Genomic DNA, 18,717 nt, shown 5'->3' with positions numbered 1-18,717 from the left:
GCCCGTGTCCAAATGGGGGCTGCAGAGATTGGGGGCATCCTCACGCATGCCTGCTGCCCTGGGGACACTCGGACCAGTGCCCCAGGCTCGGAGCCCAAGGCAGCCTGTGCCCCTGCCTCCCGGCATGGAACAGCAGGAGACCCACTGTTGAAGCTCAGGTCCAAAAGGGGTGGGCACCCAGAGCTGCCCAGCACCCAAGGCCAGTGTGTGAGGGGGTGGTCTGCCCGGGAGGAGCTGGTGGAGCTGGGCTTTGGCATTGAGGTCAGCAGGGAGGCCCCTGCCCCGGTGACTGCACACGCCATCTCCCTGTTGCCTGTTTATTACGGATCTCTCCGGAGTTTCACAACAAACAGGCAAACTTTTCCCATGTTTTCCCTACAGAGAGACAGCGTGGGTCACTGACTTCTATCAGAGGTTGTGCGTCGAGCACACCTCTCTTCTCCTGTTGCTGTGTCGTGGCCCACAAGATGGGCATGCTGGCACTGGGGTGGCCACCGTCACGGGTGGCCATGCAGGGCCTTTCCAGTCTCCAGCTGTCAGACGCAGTAAAGCGGGTTGCTCTGAGCAGAGCATAAGGATTGCCTCAATTTACACTTTATCCAGCGATCTATGCAAAAATACATTTTACAAATCTTCTGTAGACACGGCTTATCGCTGAACAATAAATATTCTATACATTCAGAAAACTAAGATCATGGCATCTGGTTCCATCACTTCATGGCAAATAGATGGGGAAACAGTGACAGACTTTATATTTGGGGGCTCCAAACTCAACTGCAGATGGTGACTACAGCCATGAAATTAAAAGACGGTTGCTCCTTGGAAGAAAAGTTATGACCAGCCTAGACAGCATGGTAAAAAGCAGAGACATTACTTTGCCAACAGAGGTCCGTCTAGTCAAAGCTATGGTTTTTCCAGTAGTCATGTATGGATGTGAGAGTTGGACTGTGAAGAAAGCTGAGCACCGAAGAGTTGATGCTTTTGAACTGTGGTGTTGGAGAAGATTCTTCAGAGTAGCTTGGACTGCAAGGAGATCCATGCAGTCCATCCTAAAAGAAATCAGCCCTGAATGTTCATTGGAAGGACTGATGCTGAAGCTGAAACTCCAGTACTTTGGCCACCTGATAGGAAGACCTGACTCATTTGAAAAGACCGTGATGCTGGGAAAGATTAAAGGCGGGAGGAGAAGGGGACGACAGAGGATGAGATGGTTGGATGGCATCACCGACTCGATGGACATGAGTTTGAGTAGGCTCCAGGAGCTGGTGATGGACAGGGAGGCCTGGCGTGCTGCAGTCCATGGGGTTAAAAAGAGTCAGACACAACTGCCGAGGTCCAGCCCCAGCTGATCAAGGGAGTTCGAAGGGGAGACGGCGTCGGCGATTAATTTAAATATTCATCAAAGATATAAAGAGTAATAGAATGAGGATAGCTCAGTAGGAAAATTCAGTGGAGAAAAGAGGCTGAGTACCTTTGTTTATGCGGAAAGTCAGTATAACCCACGACACCAGGTTAGCTCTGACCATGGAGTCCGCAAGCGCCTTAACGAATAGCGGAAGGTGCCCCACCTTAGACACCTTCTCGAGTGGGTCTTAGAAGCCCAGGCAAATAAATGGTCGCAGAGGACCTCTGCGCTCCAGATGGAAACTTCAGCTGGAATGTGAAAAGAAAGAATGACATGGGGAGACCAAGCTTTGGTGAGCAAGGCCCGTAGCTTTATTTTCAACAGGGGCTTTTATACCCTAAGTTACACATAGAGGATAATAGGAGATGTGAAATCATACAAAGTCAGCAGTCTTTGATCCTTATCAAAAACCAGGGTTTCTTTCCTGCAAATTTATCACATACAAATGGTTTAGGTGATTTACATCATTTTCTGGCCAGAAGGCCTATTAACATTTTATGACTCTTGACAAAGGTTTGTCAACCATAAGACTTATTTTCTCTAAGAGTAATTATTTTAAGGTTTGGCGCCATCCTCCGAAGGTGTTAGATAAAGTTGCATTCCTATAGGGCAGATGTGTAATGGGTTTACAACAAAGGAAAGAATTTATTACCTTAAGGGTCTAAAGTTGCTAACACCAAGGGCACCACTTATTTTTTCTACATACCAACGATATTAATTAATACACATTCAAGGATACAACACAGGGGATGTGGAAACTTGGCAGCAAGCATTGGCTCATCAATGAAATCTTTTACTAGTTTTATTCTGACAGTTTCTAACTCTCTGAGAGGCTCTAAGCTATTTGAATACCTTAAGCTTCCCGTGCCTCTCGAGGCTGGGAGACTGTAAACAATCATATGCATAGCTGTAGGAGACCGGGTAAACTTGTCAGGTGAATTAGAGAGCTATCTGAGGGGTTTAGATTTAAACACTCCTAATGCCCAGGAACTTTATTAATTGGAGCTTATGTAAGTTAACTCTTTGTCAGAGAGCGAGATGGTGGTGGGGGACAGCCCCCAGTAAAGTCAGAGGTGAGAGCACAAAGCAATAAAGTAGGCAGACCCTGGTTTTTTGGGGGTAGATGCTCGAGAATATCCAGGGGGACTCCTGAGGCTCGGTCCCGCCTTTGCGTATGCCGAGCCTCCTTCCTCATGACCTTTGCCATGAGTGGAGTGCCTCCCGCCGGCTCCCGGCACACGCCTGAGCGACTGGACTGAACTGAAGCAGCTTGTACTGGTCCATCTGAATGTCTGAGATGTGGAAGTTGTTGCCAGCGTTGTTCTTGTTTTGTTTGTTGGAGGGTTTTTGTTTTTTTTTTCCCTCTTTTGAAATTTTAATTTACAAATAGAAAACATCTTTGAAGACAAAAAATGAAAAAACATAAAATTCCATGGGGACTGGAATCAGAACTGGTCACCACGGAGCCTGGAGACAGGACAGGCACGGCACACCAGCAAGTCGGGGAGCGCCGAGGCTGGGGTGGGGGAGCCCCAAGGATCCTGGGGGCTCTGGGACACGCGCTGTGTGGGCCGACAGGCGATGCGGGCAGGGAGGCCGGGCTGCAGCGACCCCAGAAAGCCAGGGGCTCGGAGTGAGGCCGGGGCTGCGGGGTGGGCTCAGCCCAGGTCCCCCAGCCTCTGCCTCTGTAAGAATAAGAGGCCGGGGGCGCCAGGCCTGCCCGCGTCTTGTCCTCCGGCCGCCGGCCGCAGCTCAGAGCTTGGCCGTGCTGCAGCAGCGCCTCCCCACGCTCCCCGGGGCCAGGCGGGCACGTGGGGGTCTCCCCATCTGGAAATTCGCCTCAGGCCCGGGGGGGCACCGCGGGCCTCGGGGCGGCCTCCAGGGGGCGCCGCGCCCTCACTTCACGGCGGGCTTGGCGCAGCCAGGCGAGGACCGGGACAGGCCCCTCGTGGCACCCCTCACCCGCGGCTCGCTGTGGACTCTGAGCTGTCTGCTGGGCGGCCCTCCCTCGCTGCTGGGGCCTCGTCGGGTGCCGTCCAGGCCACCGGGATGGATCTCCTCTCGGCGCAAGGTGAGGACCTTGGGCGGCCTGAGGACCCCCACGTCCACGCACACCACCTCTAAGCCGGGGCCCTCGGGGAGGCCGCCCGCCTGCCTTCCGTCTCCGCTTTTGCTCCACAAGGATGTAGTCATCGCCGCCTGACATCAGGGCATTCCCCCCGCACTCCGTCCTCGGCCTCCTCGCAGCCCCCAGCCCCACCCTGAGCACCGCCGTGTCCCAGGCTGCACCCGTCTGCTGTCCTGGAGGAGCCCCGCTGGAGGGCACTTCAGGTACCCCCTGGTTCCTGGGGACCTGGGGCACCAAGGGCTCACCGACTCAAAGAGCTCACAGACCAGGACGGGAGCCCTGCACTGAGACGCCCCCATTCCCCTGCCCCGCCCCTCACCAGCAGTGTGGCTCTGGGGGCCCCCAAGCCCCCTGAGCCCCAGCTCTCACATCTGTACAATGGAGACGACCCAGAGAACGTCCCTCCTCGGCTGCTGGGAAGAGGGAAGAGCGAAGAGCGGCCACGAAGCCACAGTCATTGTTCTCCCAGGGGGCACAGTGTCTTCCCGGCTGGCGGGGGGGGGCGGGGCGCAGGGACAGGGCTACAAGGTCAGCACGGGGTGCAGTCGGGTCAGGCTGGTTGGAGGCCCAGGGCACCCCGCCACGCAGCACCATCTGCCCGTGTCGGGGCCCCTCCTGCGGCAGGAGCAGGGAGGGGGAGACCGAAGTGACCCCCTGCCCTGCAGCCCCCGGCCCCACACCTGCCTGAGGAAGTGACCCTCGCAGGCCCTGCCCCTGCCCTCGGGTGCCTCCCTGAGCTCCCCCATCTGTAACATGTGGGCAGATATGCCTGCCCCCCTGGGTGTTTGCCTGTGACATAAAGAGGGGCTGCCTCGAAGGCTGGTCATCCTGACCGCTACCGGCGGGCAGGGAGGCCCAGAAATGGGGGAGATGGCAAATAAGACGGCTCAACTCCAGCCGGCCCAGGAGACACTGGTCGGAGGCCCGCTGGGACAGGTTCGCTGAGCCCCAGCCCTACCCGATCACAGCACAGGCTGGACGGGCAGCACCTGGAAACTCTGAGAAGGCCCCAGAACAGGAACAGCACCTCCAGGCTAGGGGAGAAAGGCTGCCCAGCCAGGGCTTCCTGGAGGAGGCGATGCAACACGCAACCAGGGTGCCCCAGGATTTACAGGGACCAGGCGTTTCTCCACGTGCAACGACAGCTGGGAAAGAGACACTGTCATACAATACAAGGTGGAAGGCGTGGTGGGGGGCGGGGGGAGGGACGGAGCTGAACCCCCAAAGCCGTCGAGGTGTCGGGGTCAATTGGGCTGGCTTTGGGAACTTTCTGCGGGAGGTTCCACTGCCCCCACGCTGCCAGGAGCCCCTGGTTCCAAGACAGGAAAGAAAGGAAAAAGGACCGGCCTGCCGCCAGCCTGGAGCCCCATGGGGGTCGCCAGGATGCCAGGGCCCCAGACCCCGCCGGCGTCCGGGGCCGAGGCCCCCGCGGCCTGCCCCGGGCCGCCCCACTTCCGCGGCACCGGCTGGCGCTGGCTCCGGCTCCGGCCGCAGTGTCGCCGCAGCGCCGGCCCCGCCCCGCCCGCCCGCCCGCCCGTGGCCGGGGAGGCTCGGGAGCACAGGCCGGCGCGGAGCTCAGGTGAGCCCGCGGGGCTGGGGGCGGCGCCGCGGAGGGGGCGCCCCTCTCTCCTCGGCCTCCGCTCCCGACTCGCCGCCCGCTCGCGGCCGCGGGGGCCCCTCCGTCCGCTGATCCCCTTCCTGGGCCGGTGGGGGTCCCGGAGGCAGGCTGGAAAGGGCTTCCCAGCGGGGGTGGGACGGGCTGCACGTGGAGGGGAGATGCGGCCACAGCGCCCCCCACCTCGAGGGCCCGCGGCGGCGCAGCTCAGACAGCTCGGACGCTGCCCCAGAAAACAAAGCCAGCCGCTGGGGTGCCCCTCGGGGTGGGTGTGAGGAGGGCTCAGGGGACCCCAGTGGCGGCAGACTGCAGTAGTGGGGAGCGAGGCCCTGGGGCTGTTCGGGGGACACACGCGGGTCCCAGAGGCTACGGGACTGTGGCAGCTGCTGGCAGCTTGGGCAGCCTGTGGACATGGCTGCAGGCTGCCAAGACTCGGGGTGCCCTCTTGGTGTGTCCTGGCAAGGCGCTTTGCTTGGTGGGGGTGTCTGGACCCGCGGGGGCAGGGGGCCTCCATGCCAGCCCGGCACATAGTAGCTCTGGGGAGGTTTCTGTCCCCAGCAAATCTCTCTCCAGACCCAAGACCCCAGGGGTCTGGACATCTGGGCACCTGGGAAGGGGCGGACAGCCCCCACAGGCACCTGGAGGCAAGTTGAGGTCATCCCTTTTCTGGGGTGTTGGTGGCCCAGCAGGTGAGGCCAGAGGTCAGGCAGGAGGGAGGTGGGCAGGGCTGAGCCAGGGCCTGGGGAGGAGCACCTCTGTGCCCAGGGAGGGGCAGGTGGGGCGGGTGGAGCCCCCGTCTTACCAACCTGCCTTGGCGGTGAGTGGAGGAAAGAGCAAGGGTGTGCCCGGGTGGCCTTCAGGTGCCACCTCTCCTGCGGCGGCCCACCAGGGCGGTGAGACGGGTGTCAGGCAGTAGATGGTCCCCCCCCAGACTCCCTGCAGTTCCCAGGCCCCTTGCTCTCAGGCGCCCTCTGGGGCCCTTGCTGGGATCTGAACCAGATCAGGCGGACTTCAGCAGCTTAAACTCCAGGAAGAACTTCTGGGGGGATAAGAGTGGGGAGACCAGTGTAGATGAGGCAGCCACAGCTCCGTCCTGGCCCTCCGAGCCCAGCGTGTAAGTTGCATGCTCCAGGAGGCCCCCCTGTGGTCCTGGGAGCTCCTTGGCCGCGGGGGTCTCTTGGAGGATGGGGTGACCCCTCCTCAGCCCCGCGGCTTGCAGGGCAGTACAGGGCCTTCTTGGGTCCCTGTCTGTCTGGAAGTCACTAGGTGGGAGGCCACCTGGATGCCCCTATCTGCTGCTTGACCCTGGCAAGCCCTTGGCCCCCTCCCGTGTCTCCATCTGCTTTTGGGCAGAACCCCAATATCAGAGGCTTGGGGGAAGAGTGGGGGAGGGGGGCGGAAGCGGGGCGGTGTGCCTGGCCTCCATTTCCCCCACCCCGTCGGGCCGGGCGGGCAGCCCACTTCTGTTCACGTGGAGCTGTGTTTCCCTGGGGACCGGTGGCCTGCCCCCGGCCCCGCCCCCGGCCCTCCTGGCCTCGGCGCGCTGGGGGAGGGGTGGACACTGGGCCGCCTCCTGGACCCCTGCCCCTGGCCCTGCCTTCCCAGACGGCCGGCCTCGGTCCACTCTGGCGCCGGGACGGGAGGCAGCAGCTGCCCTTGGAGGAGGTGGGTACCGGGGCTGCCAGCTGAGGTCTGGGCAGGGCCAGGGAGTGCTAAATGCGCCCCCCGCCAGGAGGAGAAGCTCTGATTGGTCAAGGTGACCCGGGTCTGACCCCAGGCACGATGGCCGCCCAGGAGAACGGAGGGCCCCAGGGCTCCCGGGCGGTAGCGCTCCGAGGGCCGCAGAAATCAGGGGGTTTCCTGGGCCTAAGGGGGAGGCAGGCCAGAGGGGAGGGGAGTGAGGGTGCTGAGCCTGGGGGGCCGGAAGGGAGGTGCGGTCTGTGATGCTTCGGGGACCCAGCCCCAGCGCAGCCCCTTTCCGAAGCCCCCAGGCTCTATCTCTCTGCGTTTCTACCCGCAGCCTCAACCAAGCCCTGGTCCCGAAGCTGCCCTTCTCCCCACAGGTCCCGGAGGCAGCTCCCGCTGGGATGGCAGCGCCAGCATCTCTGAGAGTCGCGGGGGGCCCAGCGCCCCAGGGGGCACCGTAGGCCTCCCACAGCTGCCACTCAGCGCGCCCTCCTGCCTGCAGGCCCCACGCCATGGGCGGCTGCTTCTCCAAGCCCAAGCCAGGTACCTCTTCCCTTCTCGCCTCCCTCTGTCCCTCCCCCTCTGCCTCCGAAGTAGGTCAGACCCAGAGGCCGCCGAATGCTAACACTGTGGGCAGGGGGGGCGGCTGGAGCCCTCTTTATCTGGGGCTCAGGGTGCTGGCAGTGGGAACAATGGCGGTGCCTTTCTCGGGGAGGGGAGGGGAGGCTTCCTCCTGCTGCTGGGGGCATGCGCGGGGGGGGGGTTGTCCCCCTCAGGGCTGAGGAAGGGGGCTCTGGGGAGACCCCGGCCACCATGTGACCCATGGCGTGCGAGCAACCTCTCTGAGCCTCACCCACACCCCCCCAAAAAATAAGCCTGAGCTCTCAAGACCACTCAGAGGTGGAGCGGACAGGTCCAGCCCTGCCATCTCTTCTGACCACTGTGTGACCTCGGGCTGCCTCCTATGCCTCTCTGGACACACTCCCCTTTGGTGGAGGACATCCCCACCCTGCCCGGCCCAAGCACTTCCGCCCCCTGCCCTCTCGCCCAGCTGCTCTTACCTGATAGCTGGCGGCTCCACGACCTGGAAGCCCGCGAGCCTTTTCTCCTCTCCCTGGGCCTGAGGAGGAACCTGGGGGCAAGGTGGTGCCAGGCCGGGCAGAGGGACCCCTGCATCTGGCCCCCTGCTCCCGAGCTGCGGAAACCCAGCCCTCGGGCGAAAGACGTGACTGTCTTGACTGGGACTCCCGCCCGTCGGCAGTGGGCCCCAGGGTGCTGGCTGGCCCTGGAGCAGGCTCCTGTAGGGCTGCTGGGCTGGCTGGATGCCCTGGCACAGGGGCCCTCCTGCTGCTCTCAGAGCCCCGGCCCCAGGACCCCCGGGACAGGGGCGGGTCACTCTTACCACGCCAGGGGCAGTGCTGTTGAGCTCAAATCCGGCGCCTGCTCCAGACTGTGTGGCCTCGGGCAGGCGCCGTCGCCTCTCTGAGCCTCTGTTCTCACCATGAGACAGGCCTCATAACTGTGCCCCCACGCACGCTGGTGCACTTGGCACAGGGCCCGGCACCCGGGAGGCCCTCGCAGGATGCTATTCTTTCCTCTCTGGGGGGCTGGGCTCCCTGTGGGCTGTGGCAGGGGGGGCAGGAACTCAGGGCCCCGGGGCCCACTCAGGGCAGGTCTGGGGTTTCAGTGCATGGGAATGAGAGCCTTCCAGCCAGGAGAGTTCTCTGGGGGTCCCCAGCCCACAGGAAGACCCAAAGGAGCACAGAGGCTTGGGCGAAGTCCTCCCTGTCCACCTCCAGGGCCCCTGTGGCTCAGAGCACGTCACAGCACAGCCCAGGCTCCGAGAGCCCCGTGTTTCTCGGGAAGTGCTCCTAGCCCGTCCTTTCTAAGCTCAGGACTTGGGAGGAAGTGCAGGTCTCTCGGCATCTGGTCGCCTGCCTTTGTTCTTGCGGTTGTCACACTGGGCCTTCATTGCTTTGCCCAGGCTTTCTCTAGCTGCAGCCAGCAGGGTCCGCCCTTCATTGCGGTGTGCGGGCTTCTCAGCGTGGCGGCTTCTCGTTGCAGAGCACGGGCTCTCGTTGGGAGGGCTTCAGTGGTGCGGGCTCGCAGGCTCGGCAGCTGTGCTGCAGGGCTCAGTGGCTCCGCAGTATGTGGGGTCTTCCCAGACCAGGGATCAAACCCATAACCCCGGCATCGGCAGGCAGATTCTTACCCACTGTACCACCAGGGAGCCCCTGGTCACCTTCCTTTCATTAGGGCACGACTGCTACTTAAAGGCTTTCCCTCTTTGCCGTGGCCACCAGGAGGCTCAGAGCTGAGCAAAGAAACACTGCCAAGCAGCTTCACCTATTGGGCATCTGCTCTGAGTTGCATGGATTATTTCCTTCAGCTGCGCTGCCCCCAGCGGGGTGAGCTCTGCTCTTCCCATTTTACAGTGAGGGCGTCCGCTGACAGGGGCTAAGGGTCCCGCGCGGCTCCTGCCATGGAGCGCCTCGGGTCTTCTGTTGGAGGACGCAGGATGAAGGCAGCTGGGCTTGGCTGTCCTCTGGGCCCCTGCCAGGCTGCTCCTGTGAGCTCTGGTCTGCAGCTCACGTAACTGGTGTCAGCTGAGTCCATGGTATTTTTCTTTTTAATTCTTCTGAAAACATTCTATCGCCGTTACATCGAGTGTGGAAAATGAAGGCAAAAGCTCAGCCCACCCAGAGGCCCCCACCTGACACAACAGCTTCGGTGCAATGTGTGGGCGGGCCCTTCCTGCGCCTGGACTCAGGGAACCGCGTTCAGCCCTGCCTGCACCTCGGCTGGGGCGGGCGGGGGGTGCTGGATGGAGGGATGAGGGGCCGGGCAGGGCTGGGGGCTTAGGGCAGCGTGGGGGCGGGCGGCCAGTGGAGGTGACCCCTGGGCTGTGTGTAGGAGGACCAGCAGGGCTGAGTTGTGCCAGGAATGGACAAGGGCCCAGGCCAAGGGGACCGCTGCTTGGGCTAAGGCCCCGAGGAGCCACCTGGGCTCTTTGTTTCTGGAGGTCAGGTCTGGGGGAGGGGCCTGCGGGCTCAGGGGCCCAGGGTTGGGGCGGGGGGCACCCACGCTGTGCCAGGGCTCAGCGCCCTGTGCTTAGCCCTGCTCCCTGCAGCCGCGGGCCGGGAGGCCGGATTATCACTGCTGAAAATTCTGTTTATTGTTCCCTTCTAATTAGAAAAATACCCGAGGCTCATAGTGGGGAATTTGGAAAATGTGGAGAAGTATAAAGAAAGTGATAATCTCACTAAGTGTCCCCCCCAGTTGGCCCCACGGGAGGGGGGTATGCCTGTGTCCTCCGCACACACTGCCCAGGTGGGGTCCACCGCCAAGGACCCCTGCACTCAGCACCTGGCAAATAATGAGGGGTTCTCCAGCTGGCCAGAGCAGCTACCTCCAGTTGAAATTACGTAGCATATACACTTTTTTCTTTTAATTTTGAAAAAATTTCAAACCTCTGCCGACCTCGGTTACCCAGATTGACTCAGGGACCGTGACCCGGGCTGCGTCCTCAGGCCGCCCCCATCCTCCATGGTGGCCACGCTCCAAATTCTCACCCACACGTGGGCTCCTGGAGAAGGGGCTGCGTCCAGGGCGAATGGGCACGGCTGGTGCCCCTGGCTCATTTTGTTAGTGAGGAAAAAAACGCACGAGACATCACGTTGAGCTTGCCCAGGGCCCCCCCAGTACCTCTGCTCTGCCCCCCACTGGAGGGGTGGTTGAGGGATGGGCTGGGCTGGAGGCTCACACGCACCGCGCCTGCCCGCAGTGGAGCTCAAGATCGAGGTGGTGCTGCCTGAGAAGGACCGGGGTAAGGAGGAGCTGTCCACCGGCGGCAAGGGCAGCCCCCGGGCCTACCAGGGCAACGGCGCCGCCCGCCACTTCCACGCGGACGAGCGCCTGCCCGCCCCCCACCCCTACCCCGGCGCCCAGGACTGCGTGGAGGCCGCCGTCTGCCACGTCAAGGACCTGGAGAACGGCCAGTGGGTGCTGAGCCTGGGAGGGCGTGGGAGGCGGGGGTGGGGCACTGCCTCGGAGGCTGCTGCTGGTCTGGGGCTGGGGGCTGCTCCCTATCCTCTGAGGGCAGCCGTCCCCCCAGGATGCGGGAGGTGGAGCTGGGCTGGGGGAAGGCGCTGCTGGTGAAGGACAGCGGGGAGCTTCACGCCCTGGGCCACAAGTGTCCGCACTACGGCGCGCCCCTGGTGAAAGGTGAGGTGCGGGTGCCCACAGGGGCCCCATCTGCTGGTGGGGGGCTCCGGGGCCGTGGGCACGGGACCAGGGTGCCCTTGGAGCCCGGCCTCTGCTGGTGGCCCAGCCCTGTCCCCTCCAGGAGTGCTGTCCCGTGGCCGGGTCCGCTGCCCCTGGCACGGCGCCTGCTTCAACGTCAGCACCGGGGACCTGGAGGACTTCCCGGGCCTGGACAGTCTGCACAAGTTCCAGGTGGGGCCTGGCGTGCAGTGGGGTGAGCCCCGGGGGGTGCAGGGGCCGGAGCACCCCAAAGCCCGGGCCTGAGCTCCACAGCCCTTGCAGGTGAAGATCGAGAAAGAGAAGGTGTACATCCGGGCCAGCAAGCAGGTGAGGCTGTGGGGCTGGGGGACTCAGGCAGAGAGAAAGGCGACGGGAGGGCCTCTGGGTCCCTGGGGTGGGAGGGAGCCTGGCAGGCCGGCCAAGGGCTTCCCGGGTGGGGAAGAGGCACCACTGGGGCAGGAGAGCCTGGCCCGCTGGGTGGGCACAGGGGGGACGGCGGTGACCCCCGCTCCCAGCTGCCCCCAGCTTGCCGGCCGCCCCCAGGCCTTGCAGCTGCAGCGAAGGACCAAGGTGATGGCCACGTGCATCTCGCCAAGCGCCGGCTACAGCGGCAGCACCAACGTGCTGATCGTGGGCGCAGGTTGGTGGTCGGTCCTCGGGGGCAGGGTGGGTTGGGGAGGGGGCTCCTGACACCCGTCCCCCGCCGTGCCCTCCGCTCAGGGGCAGCCGGTCTGGTGTGCGCGGAGACGCTGCGGCAGGAGGGCTTCTCAGACCGGATCGTGCTGTGCACGCTGGACCGCCACCTTCCCTACGACCGGCCGAAGCTCAGCAAGGTGGGCGGGGCGCGAATGGGGCAGGGCGGGGCGTGAATGACGCTGGGCGGGGCCAGACCCTCGCCCCTCTGCCCACAGTTAGGGCCCCTGGGACCCTGCTCGCTGCCCCCCGGGGGTCCGGGCGGCTGCCCTCTCCGCTCGTGCCAGGCCCGTCTGTGGTGCCCAGGAGGTCTGGTCGGCAGAGTTCCGCCCTGGAGCCTCTGTGTGGGGGCCTCGGTCCTCAGTTGCCAAGGGGACGGTGGCCGCCTGGCCCCGTCTCAAGCCGGCGTCCCCGGCAGTCGCTGGACGCACAGCCGGAGCAGCTGGCCCTGAGGCCCAAGGAGTTCTTCCGAGCCCACGGCATCGAGGTGCTCACCGAGGCCCAGGTGCGGACGAGGCGGGGGAGCAGGCTTGGGAGGGCTTCCTGGGCGCCGTGGAGGGCGGGCGTGAGGCCCCTGGAGGTGTGGGTGTGTTCCGCACCCCTCTGCCCAGGGGCCCAGGCACCCAGGGATGCCCCAGGCCTGAGGGGATCATAGTACACACAGGGCCGGCCCCAGGGTAGCGGGGTGGGGCCTGGGGCTTCAGGAGGGCTTTGAGGAGGAGGTGGGGCTGAAGCGTGAGAGGGCCTCTCTGGTGCGGGGAGGAAGGTTCAGCGGGTGGTGGAGCTGCCCAGAGGGCCTGGAGGGTATGGGGCGCGGTGGAGGACCTGGAGGCCACGCTCTACCCCGCGGGGGTCTCAGGTGGTCACGGTGGACGTGAGGAACAAGAAGGCTGTGTTCAAGGATGGCTTCAAGCTGGAGTACAGCAAGCTACTGCTGGCGCCTGGGAGCAGGTGGGAGGGGCCCCGCGCCCCCCGCCGGGCAGGGGGCGGGCTCGGGGCGGGGGGCTGGGGGGGAGCTGGGAGCCGCCCCTCTCCCCAATTCTGGCCTGTCTCAGCCCCAAGGCCCTGAGCTGCAAAGGCAAAGACGTGGAGAACGTGTTCACCATCCGGACTCCGGAGGACGCCAACCGCGTGATGAGGCTGGCCCGGGGCCGCAACGCCGTGGTCGTGGGGGCCGGCTTCCTGGGTGAGCAGCCGGGGGAGCCCAGGGCGGCGCTGGCAGGGGCGGTGCAGGGTGCCAGCCCGCCGCAACCCCCCCTCCGCCCCAGGGATGGAGGTGGCCGCCTACCTGACTGAGAAGGCGCACTCGGTGTCGGTGGTGGAGGTGGAGGAGACACCCTTCAGGAGGTTCCTGGGGGAGCGCGTCGGCCACGCCCTCATGAAGGTGAGCGCCCCGGGGACACACCGCGCCGGCCCTGCCTGCCCTGTACCTCCCGTTCAGCTCTCACCCCTGCGCCCCCCGCCCCACCCCCACTGGCAGATGTTTGAGAACAACCGCGTCAAGTTCTACATGCAGACTGAGGTGTCGGAGCTGCGGGCCCAGGAGGGCAAGGTGGGCCCTCCTCCACTGCCCCCATCCCGGCCCCTCTGTCCCCTCTCCTGTGCCCCGGAGCTGCTCACCCGGCCCGCCACTCTCCGCAGCTGAAGGAGGTCGTGCTGAAGAGCAGCAAGGTGGTGCGGGCCGACGTCTGCGTGGTGGGCATCGGTGAGTAGGGAGCGGGCGGCGGCAGGGAGCTGGGTCACCCCCTCTTGCTCGACACTGACCTCGGGCCAGTCCCTTCCCTTTGCCCAGCCTGTCTGACCATGCCCACCGGTCAGGGCTCTTGGGGAGTCGGTGCTTGGCCTGGGCTGGCACGGGGCATGCTTCTGGTGACCCCTGCCCAGTAACCGCCTGGACACAGGTGAGGCTCTAGCTGGCCCCTGCTCCAGCTGAGGTGCCAGTGGGGGGAGGAGGTAACACGGGCTGGGGGAAGGTGTGGATGCCCACCCCCACCAGGGGCTTCATGGAGACCTTCTCGGAGGTGGTACCTGAGGCCCGATGGGAGACACCAGGGTCTCTGGGGGTCCACGCAGAGGGGACGGGCTGTGAAGGCGTGGACACAGTGGCCCTGTCCCGCCAGGCGCGGTGCCTGCCACGGGCTTCCTGAGGCAGAGCGGCATCACTCTGGACTCCCGCGGCTTCATCCCCGTCAACAAGGTGGGGCCGCTGGGGCAGGTGGGCAAGCTGCCGGAGGGATGGCGGAGGACCCGAGTGGGGTGCCTGTCCCACCCATGAGCCCCGCACCCCCCTGCCGGAGGGATGGCGGAGGACCCGAGTGGGGTGCCTGTCCCACCCATGAGCCCCGCACCCCCCTGCCGGAGGGATGGCGGAGGACCCGCGTGGGTGCCTGTCCCGCCCACGAGCTGCACCCCCCTCCCCTCCACAGATGATGCAGACCAATGTCCCTGGTGTGTTTGCGGCTGGCGACGCTGTCACCTTCCCTCTGGCCTGGAGGAACAACCGCAAAGTGAACATTCCCCACTGGCAGATGGCTCACGCCCAGGGTACCACCAGCCCGGAGGCAGCAGGGGGCGGGAGGCCGTCCCCGGGCCCAGCCTCCCCCCAGGCCCGCCCCTCAGTTGCTGCCCTTGGGTCCTGCTCCCGGGGTCTGCCATTCAAGGCTCTGCAGTGGCCTGTCCGGCCAGCCTCACACAGGCGACGGAGCTGGCTTGCTGCCACCTCCTTCTCTAGACCCCTCCAGCATCCTCTGGGCACCAGGTCCCGCCGCCACAGTGTCCCGCCCACTGTCCCTGCCCCAGCCTCTCCTTTCCCGTTGTCCTCAAACATTACGTTCCTCAGAAGTCCTCGCCAACCCGTGCAGTCACCCGGGGGGACGGTTAGTAGGACCCGGTCCAGCTCCCCACTGCATCCCCTTTGGGCCACCCGACAGACTCTGTGAACCTGGCTGCCGCCTGCAGGCCCCTGGGAGGTGGCCGTCTGGGCCTGGAAACCCACCTCCCCCTCCCCTTGGGCAGTCACTGCACACACATGGTCCAGGCCCCTCAGCTGCAGGTACAGCCAGTTAGCTTCTCAGAGGCCGGACGGCCAGACGCCCTGCACCCTCTTCCATTCCCTTCACCCTCGTGTCATCTGAGCCTGAAGCCCCTCTCCTGGTGCCAACCTCTGTTCAGGTCCAAGGTCTGCGGTTGGTGCTAGGTTTGAAGGAACACAAACTGCTCATATCAGTTCAGTTCAGTCACTCAGTCATGTCCAACTCTTTGCGACCCCATGGACTGCAGCACACCAGGCCTCCCTGTCCATCACCAACTCCTGGAGCTTGCTCAAACTCATGTCCATCAAGTCGGTCATGCCATCCAACCATCTTATCTTCTGTCATCCCCTTCTCCTCCCGCCTTCAATCTTTCCCAGCATCAGGGTCTTTTCAAATGAGTCAGTTCTTCCCACCTGGTGGCCAAAGTATTGGAGCTTCAGCTTTAACATCAGTCCTTCCCATGAATATTCAGGACTGATTTCCTTTTGGATGGACTGGTTGGATCTCCTTGCAGTCCAAGGGACTCTCAAGAGTCTTCTCCAACTCCACAGTTCCAAGCTTTTGAACTGCTCATATAATTAACGTTTAACCGGGAGGGTCCAGGGGACAGTCATAGACATCCAGCTGCAGGGGTCCGACGGGACCCCTCAGTCAAACGGGAGCCACGCCCCCTTTCTGTGTCAGGCCCTGAATCAGCCTGATGTCCTTGCTTCCCTGGACACTGGTGCCCCATTGTCCTGCCTCCCTCCTCAGACCTGACCTGTCTGGTGAGGTGTCCCCAGCCCCAGGAAGCCGGCCCCTTCCGGACCCAGTCCAGGCACTGGACGTCAATGGCCAGCTTTGGGCCCCGTGTGACCTCTGCACCCATCACTGGCAAGCAGGGGTGGGCAGTCGCCGTCCCTGCCCCACATATCAGGGGTCCCAGGAAAGCGAGGGGGAGCGGGCAGGCAGTAGAGGGGTGGCAAGGCCTCGGGGCGGAGCGCTCACGACCCCGGAAACCACAGGGCGCGTGGCGGCCCAGAACATGCTGGCGCAGGAGGCGGAGATCAGCACGGTGCCCTACCTGTGGACCTCCATGTTCGGCAAGAGCCTGCGCTACGCAGGTACCAAGGGGCCTCGGTGAGGGCAGGGCCCAGGTGTGGCGAGTGCGGGGGCGGGGCTAGAGCATCCCAGGGGCGGGTCCAGGAGCATCAGGGGGTGGTGCTAGGAACATCTCGGGGCGGGGTGAGGAGTATCCTGGGGCGGGGCTAGGTGCATCCCGGGGGCGGAGCCAGGAGCATCGAGGGGTGGTGCTAGGAACATCTCGGGGCGGGGTGAGGAGTATCCTGGGGGCGAGGCTAGGAGCATCCTGGGGCGGGGCCAGGAGCATCCCGGGTGCGGGGCCAGGAGCATCGAGGGGTGGTGCTAGGAACATCTCGGGGCGGGGTGAGGAGCATCCTGGGGGCGGGGCTAGGAGCATCCCGGGGGCAGGACCACGGCGGCTGCAGGTGGAAGCCAGGAGCTCGCTGGCGGCGGGACCAGGACCCCCTTACAGGTCCCCCGGGGGCATCGTGGGAAGGGCGCTGCACGCGGACCTGGTGAAGCCACGTCCCCTCCGCCCGTCCTGCAGGTTACGGAGAAGGCTTCGACGACGTCATTATCCAAGGGGATCTGGACGAGCTCAAGTTCGTGGCTTTTTACACCAAGTGAGAGCCACGGGGGTGAGGGGGGCACTTGGCCGGGAGAAGCGCTCCTCCAAGGGGGGCCAGCTAGGCGGGGGACCGGCCAGGAGAGGGGCACAGAGGTGAGGCACAGCCGGCCCGCGGGAGGCGGACACTTCATCTGAGGTCAGCTCTTGGAGATGGGGGTTGACGGCCTACTTTTACACCGAGAACAGTGAAGCAGGTAGAGGGCGGGGTCCCAGGACAGGTGTCGGCCTTGAACCCCACTGGGCAGGAGCCTCATGGGGTCCCGCGGGACCAGAAGCTGTGCTGGGCCAAGGGGGTGCCAGGTGGTCAGAGCATTCCCTTGGTTCCGAGCGGGAGCCTCCCTGGGCCCCAGCTGCATCCGGGTCTCCAAGGACAGGGGCTGCTGCTGCCAGTCCTCAGGCTCGGCCACCTCTCCCTGCAGGGGCGACGAGGTGATCTCCGTGGCCAGCATGAACTACGACCCTATCGTGTCTAAGGTGGCTGAGGTTCTGGCCTCCGGCCGCACTATCCGGAAGCGGGAAGTGGAGTGAGTGTGGGTGCTGGAGGCCCCGGGGAGGGGGCAGACGTCCCGGAGGCCGTGGTTCACGCTGCCCATGGCAGTGAGCTGCCCCCACAGCCTCCCGGGGCTCTCCCCGTCCCCCCATCAACCAGCTTGAAGCTCCCAGGGCTACGGTGTCACGTGGGACAAGGGTTGTGGTTTGGGAGCGGGCTGCTTGTTTGTGCTCTTGTGGGTAGAAGGGAAGGAGGCCGTGTCCAGGGCGGGGCCAGCACTGCAGGGAAGGGTCAAGACCCACTTCCAGGGCAGTCACGGGGCCCTGGACACCCCACTGCCACAGCCATGGACAAATGTGATTCGCACTGCTCCTGGGGACGCCCTGGCAGAGTCCTGGGTTGGTTGTTCGGGGTCTGAGGGGCACCGGGCAGCAGCCGTTACCGCTGTAACCTCATCCTGGCACGGCGCCACTGGGCTCACCTGTGGGCTCAGCCGACCTGCAGAGACCCCCACACCCCACGCCCACCCTGCTGCCCAGGGCCGAGGAAAGCCTGGAGGCCACGGGATGGGGGGCTCACGCTGGAAACGGGGAACCAAGGGAGGAGGCAGGAATGACACGCTTTTCCCTGGCCTTCTCTGTCTCTCCCTCTTGCCTTCGAGAAGGTTGTTTGTGCTGCACGCAAGTACGTGCACCCTCTCCTTCTTCTGAGCCTTTCCCACCTCAGCCCGGAGCCTGCGCCTGGTGGTCTCCCCCTCTGCCCAAGGGCACTTCCCCACCGGGCACCAGGGCCACACACAGCTCCCTGCTGCCTTCAGGGGCCCGCTGCTCCTGGTGCCCAGGGGGAGCCTGCTGCCCTCTGCCCTCACACCTCCTCTCGTTCCTACAGGACCGGTGACATGTCCTGGCTCACAGGGAAAGGCTCCTGAGTTTGCACACAGCACGGGCTCGCTGGGGCGCCAGGGTCAGAGGCTAAGCTCCGGGGGTCAAGTGCCAAGCTACAGTTCCCAGGACCCCCCGGCAGACCCTGAGCGCCCTCAGTGCTTGCCTTCGGCTGCCTGGCTCACCGCCCCCCCACCCCACCCCACCCCCCTACTCCGCCCCAGAGAGGCTTTGGTGGCCTCCAGCAAATGCTCACCACCCAAGGCCTCCGGTGCTGAGGACTGCTGGCAATGGTTGCCGGGGGGGGGGGGGGGGGGGCGGGCTTGCCTCTTCCTCTACTTACTGGGACTGGTCCCCTGTGGGACCCTGCAACGTACTAGACGTTATCTTAACATTAAAACGCACACGTTTGCAGATCTGTGTGACTTCCACTATACCTGGGCAAACTCTCACGAGGAAGAAAGCAGATCACGGGGGACACAGGCACGACCAGAGACCACCGAAGTGTCACACTGAGGAAGTTTGGTCTGGGAGCGCCCCGAGGAGGGAGCAGCTGATTCTGCACCCCCCGGGGATTAGGGAAGCTCCCCCCCGGCCCCCCGGCCCCCGCAGATCAAAGTTCTGGGTCTGGATTTTGAAGGAGGGGCACTGCAGGTAGAGGCGACAGCACGTGTGCCAAGGGTTTGAGACAGGAGGTGCTTCTTCAGAGGGCAGAGGGAGCTCGCGCTTGGCAGTTCCGCGGCGCTGACCACATTAGGGCCGAGGACTGGGTCTCGTGGCAACCTAAGCTTCCTGGATGCCCATTTCGCAGATGAAGCAGCTGAGGCTCTGCCT

At 64.2% G+C, this 18,717-nt stretch overlaps 1 protein-coding gene across 6 annotated transcripts; it reads left to right on the top strand.

The window, feature by feature from the left end:
- Window positions 1-5,056: 5,056 nt before the first annotated feature.
- Window positions 5,057-18,297, top strand: AIFM3 (apoptosis inducing factor mitochondria associated 3). 6 transcript variants are annotated; one of them, XM_044930597.2, is made up of 20 exons: window positions 5,057-5,112; window positions 7,212-7,377; window positions 10,619-10,832; window positions 10,949-11,058; window positions 11,180-11,289; window positions 11,380-11,424; window positions 11,641-11,737; window positions 11,818-11,930; window positions 12,209-12,295; window positions 12,650-12,741; window positions 12,846-12,976; window positions 13,059-13,174; window positions 13,271-13,342; window positions 13,432-13,495; window positions 13,911-13,987; window positions 14,217-14,334; window positions 15,827-15,925; window positions 16,432-16,507; window positions 16,932-17,036; window positions 17,891-18,297. In XM_044930597.2, the coding sequence occupies exons 2-20, from the start codon at window positions 7,347-7,349 to the stop codon at window positions 17,928-17,930; spliced, it is 1,797 nt and encodes a 598-aa protein (XP_044786532.1). In that variant the 5' UTR covers window positions 5,057-5,112; window positions 7,212-7,346; the 3' UTR covers window positions 17,931-18,297. The 6 variants fall into 6 exon arrangements, 3 of the variants coding, with proteins under 3 accessions (XP_044786532.1, XP_044786531.1, XP_025122990.1); XM_044930596.2 differs by lacking the exon at window positions 5,057-5,112 and adding an exon at window positions 6,658-6,813; XR_006545725.2 differs by lacking the exon at window positions 5,057-5,112 and adding an exon at window positions 6,658-6,813 and having other exon boundaries at window positions 15,827-15,941.
- Window positions 18,298-18,717: the final 420 nt, after the last annotated feature.

The sequence above is a fragment of the Bubalus bubalis genome, chromosome 17, assembly GCF_019923935.1.
Source record: "Bubalus bubalis isolate 160015118507 breed Murrah chromosome 17, NDDB_SH_1, whole genome shotgun sequence".
NCBI lineage: Eukaryota > Metazoa > Chordata > Mammalia > Artiodactyla > Bovidae > Bubalus > Bubalus bubalis.
The sequence above is the reverse complement of the archived record's forward strand: the minus strand, read 5'-3'. Positions and strand labels throughout refer to the sequence as shown.